We start from the raw sequence: 3,518 nt of genomic DNA on the forward strand, positions 1-3,518 counted from the left end.
CCGCCCTTGGCTGCCACATTTTCCAATGTGGGCTCCACCAGCTCACTCTTAAAGGGATAAACTTGCCCCCCGAACCAGCCAATCAGCGCAGGGGAAAAAAATGAGGCCTTTTTGCCCCTTGATCCTACCCCGGCCACACTCCAGACCAGCCCCATCACCACCACACCATACCAACCATGTGCCTCTCCATCCCCAACATGTCTAAAATGTGTCTACTAGGAACGGAGATGTATTTCCACATCAGTTCAGTGTGTAGGAAGAAAGGAACCTCCACCCCCATCACGCCCTGAATAGCCGACCCCATGTTCTGAGCCACCTCTCCCCCACACCTCAGTCGAGAGGAAACATGCCCACCCTGTCAAGCCCAGAAGGGTTTTTAATGAGGTTTCCCCTGGTTCTCCTGAATTCCACAGAGTCTGGGTCCAGTCTGTTTCATTTCTCCTTGAGGGACAATCGCACTCCCCTCATCACTGAAACCGATCCAGTGAACCTTTGCAGCGCTCCCTCTGCAACTCCTTCTGGAGCTCCCTTCCTCGGTAGGGAGGCCAGACCAGTCCCGGTTGCCTCGCCGGGACCCTGCATGATTGGAGCAGGTCCTCTCTCTTCCTGCTCTCCGTCTTTCGCATGCCTCCCTTTCCAGAGAACTGTGTCTGATTTTTTTCCACTTCCGAGAGAAGCTCGATTTGCTGTGAGTTGTCCGCCACTGTGCAGATGAGGGTCGGGATCCGGTCGTGGGGAGTTGAGGTCGGGATCAATGGCAGGATGGCTGTAAGGGGGTGGTTTACAGGTTGGCATGGATCTCCTGGCTCGAAGGTCATGGGACCATGGAGCCGTGCAAACACTCCGGGGGATCCTTCCCATTCCCACTGACCTCCACACGAAGCAAGAGTCAGCCCAGGAGCTAACCCACCCCATCTGCCGTCTCTCTGCCCATATCCCACTTTACACCTTGGCAACCTTTTACACTGTTCCCAATGCTGCCAGACTTGGGGTCTCGGTACAGATCCTGATGGAACACCACCAATCACAGACGCCCCACCCACCCGCCTTGTGGGGGCAAGTCAATTATGAGTCCAATCTGCCAATTCACAGATCCCCTTTTCCTCCTCCTGTGAGGGGACTTTGCATAGGTGCAATGTGACCCTAGGATTGGCCCTGGTGTGATACAGCGGTGGGGGGGTGGGGGGTAGTGTGAGGAGGTTGAACAGATTCCTCCTATTTCTCTACCTGATGTATTGATGTTCTGCCAGTGGGAAAGGCGGGAGAGATTTATGAATCGTCCCATTATAGTTTCTGCTCTATTGTGATGATTATTTACTCATTATATACAAACAGCATGTGTCAAATCCGACAATGGACACGGTGACTATCACAGATCCAGCCTGTCCACTGGGAAGGGGATGGTGGCGGAGATGGACAATGATGGAGATGGAGAAGGGACAATCAACCGGGAGGGACGGATGAGGGCAGTACAGTCCAACTGCTGGAGAGACTCAGCAGGCAAGGCAGCATCTATGGGGAAAGTATAGTTGACATTTCGGGCCGAGATCCTTCGGCAAGATGGATGAGGGGACAGGGGGAGAGGATCTGCTGGATTTGGACCGGAAGGTGGGACTGCACAAGGAATGCCTGGAGGAGAGTTTGCCAATCATGAAGTGTGTGCCCTGGGGTGCAAAAGACCCTCCCCTTCTCCCTCGATCCTGGAGGCTCCCGCAGCTGCCACACTGCTTTGCCCACTGTCCTGGATTGCCCCCTCCCTTCCTCTACTCCTCCTCATCCCATACACTCTTCTCCCCCTCTCATCCGGACACACCCCTCCCTCACCCACCTTGTCCTGGACAATCCCTCCTCCCCTTACCCTCTTCTATTTCCGGCCGGGACCCACCCATCCACCCTGTACTGAACTGACGCCGTCCCCCCCACGGGACCCAGCCCACCCGGGTTAGGCCGCCCTCACAACGACTCCTTTGTGTTCCCCACGGTTTGGCTGAGCCCCACCTCCGGCCCGCTCCCAGTATCACGCCTGGCTCCCGACCTCCCCCCTTCCTCCTCCTCCGCCGCGACGGCGGCTGCCGCGTCGAAGAGCCGCGCCACGAGGTTGTACCGGGCCGAGTGCAGGAGCCGGGCGCCGCAGAAGGCGTACAGCACCGGGTTGACGCTGCAGCTGAGGAAAGCCAGGCTGGTCACCAGCGGGCGGGCCTCCTCCATCAGGCCTTGGAAATGCTTGTTGCCGCCCAGCTCGGCAGTCACCTGCGCCACGTTGACGAAGTGGTAGGGCAGCCAGAGCGCGGTGAAGGCCACCACCACAGCCACCATCAGCCGCCCGGCACGGCTCTTGCCCGGGTGCCGCAGCGACCGCACCCTGCGGCCCACCACCCAGTAGCAGGCGCTCAGCAGCCCGAGCGGCAGCAGGAAGCCCAGCAGCGTCTCGGTCAAGTGGTGGAAGGCCGCGTGGTTGGGGTTTGGGTGATCGGGCTCGCAGATCCGCCAGCAGTGGAGTTTGCCCCGCACGACGTCCCGGTAGTAGGCGGCGGGGACGGCCGCCAGCGCCGCCAGTACCCACAGGCCCAGGAGCACGGCGCGGCGGATCCAGCGCCTGCGGCGGGTTCGGCGGAACCACGGCCTGATCACGGCCAGCAGGCGCTCCACGCTCATGGTGCTGATGAGGAAGACGCTGGCGTACATGTTGAGGCAGCAGACGTAGTGGGCGAGTTTGCAGGCGACCGAGCCGAAGACCCAGTCCCGGGACACCAGGAAGTGGATCCAGAACGGGCTGGTGAGCAGAGTGAAGCTGTCGGCCAGCGCCAGGTGCAGTAGCAGCACGGAGGTGGAGGTGGCGGGCCGTCGGATCCGGCCGCCGCGTCCTCGGCCTTGGCTCAAGACAGCCCACACGACCAGGAGGTTGCCGGGCAGACCCACTGCCAGCGCCAGTGCCAACATCAGGCTGCCCAGCACGGTGAAGCTCTCAGAGCTCAACATATTGTCCTCGGTGCTGTTGGAGGGGGTGCATTCCGGGCTCGGGATGGTCGGTGAGGTATCCTGTAGGTTTGGGGGTGGGAGAGGGCAGGGTGGGGGGAATTGGGGTGGCAAGGGAGCGAGAGAGGGGAAGAAGATGAGAGAGCAGGAAAGTGGTGAGAGGACGGTGTACAGGGAGAGAAGGATGGGGAAAGGCATAGAGAGGGTGAGGGTGTGAGAGGAGGAGTGCAGGAGGGGCGCAGAGGAAGTCAGTGAAGTAAATCAGGAGAGAGGTAGTGATAAAGGGGAGGGAGGGAAGAGTGGATGGAGGGTTGAAGAAAGTGAAAAGGGAGAGTGGGTAGGTCAAGGGTGCAAGGACGGGGGGGGAGATGGAGAAGGGAAGTGAGTGAGGGATAGAGGGGGAGAGTGAGGAACACAGGTAAAAGGGATTGGAGTAGAGAGAAAGAAAGAGATGAGATTCAGCCTCTGCGTGCCTGTAGTCCCTGCCCTCATTCCTGCTCCCAACCCCCCCCTATGCTTCTTATTACATCATCTACTTCACA

The 3,518-nt window shown here is 59.4% G+C and overlaps 1 protein-coding gene across 1 annotated transcript; it reads right to left on the reverse strand.

Moving 5' to 3' along the window:
* Window positions 1-426: 426 nt before the first annotated feature.
* Window positions 427-2,979, reverse strand: ltb4r2b (leukotriene B4 receptor 2b). Its single transcript, XM_059951280.1, has one exon. The coding sequence runs from the start codon at window positions 2,977-2,979 to the stop codon at window positions 1,954-1,956; it is 1,026 nt and encodes a 341-aa protein (XP_059807263.1). The 3' UTR covers window positions 427-1,953.
* Between the last annotated feature and the right edge of the window lie 539 nt (window positions 2,980-3,518).

This window comes from Hypanus sabinus, chromosome 26 (assembly GCF_030144855.1).
Source record: "Hypanus sabinus isolate sHypSab1 chromosome 26, sHypSab1.hap1, whole genome shotgun sequence".
Taxonomy (NCBI): Eukaryota; Metazoa; Chordata; class Chondrichthyes; order Myliobatiformes; family Dasyatidae; genus Hypanus; species Hypanus sabinus.

What these genes read in the sequence shown, in the direction of transcription:
- ltb4r2b (XM_059951280.1), bottom strand. Translation starts at nt 2,979, where the DNA reads ATGTTGAGCTCTGAGAGCTTCACCGTGCTGGGCAGCCTGATGTTGGCA.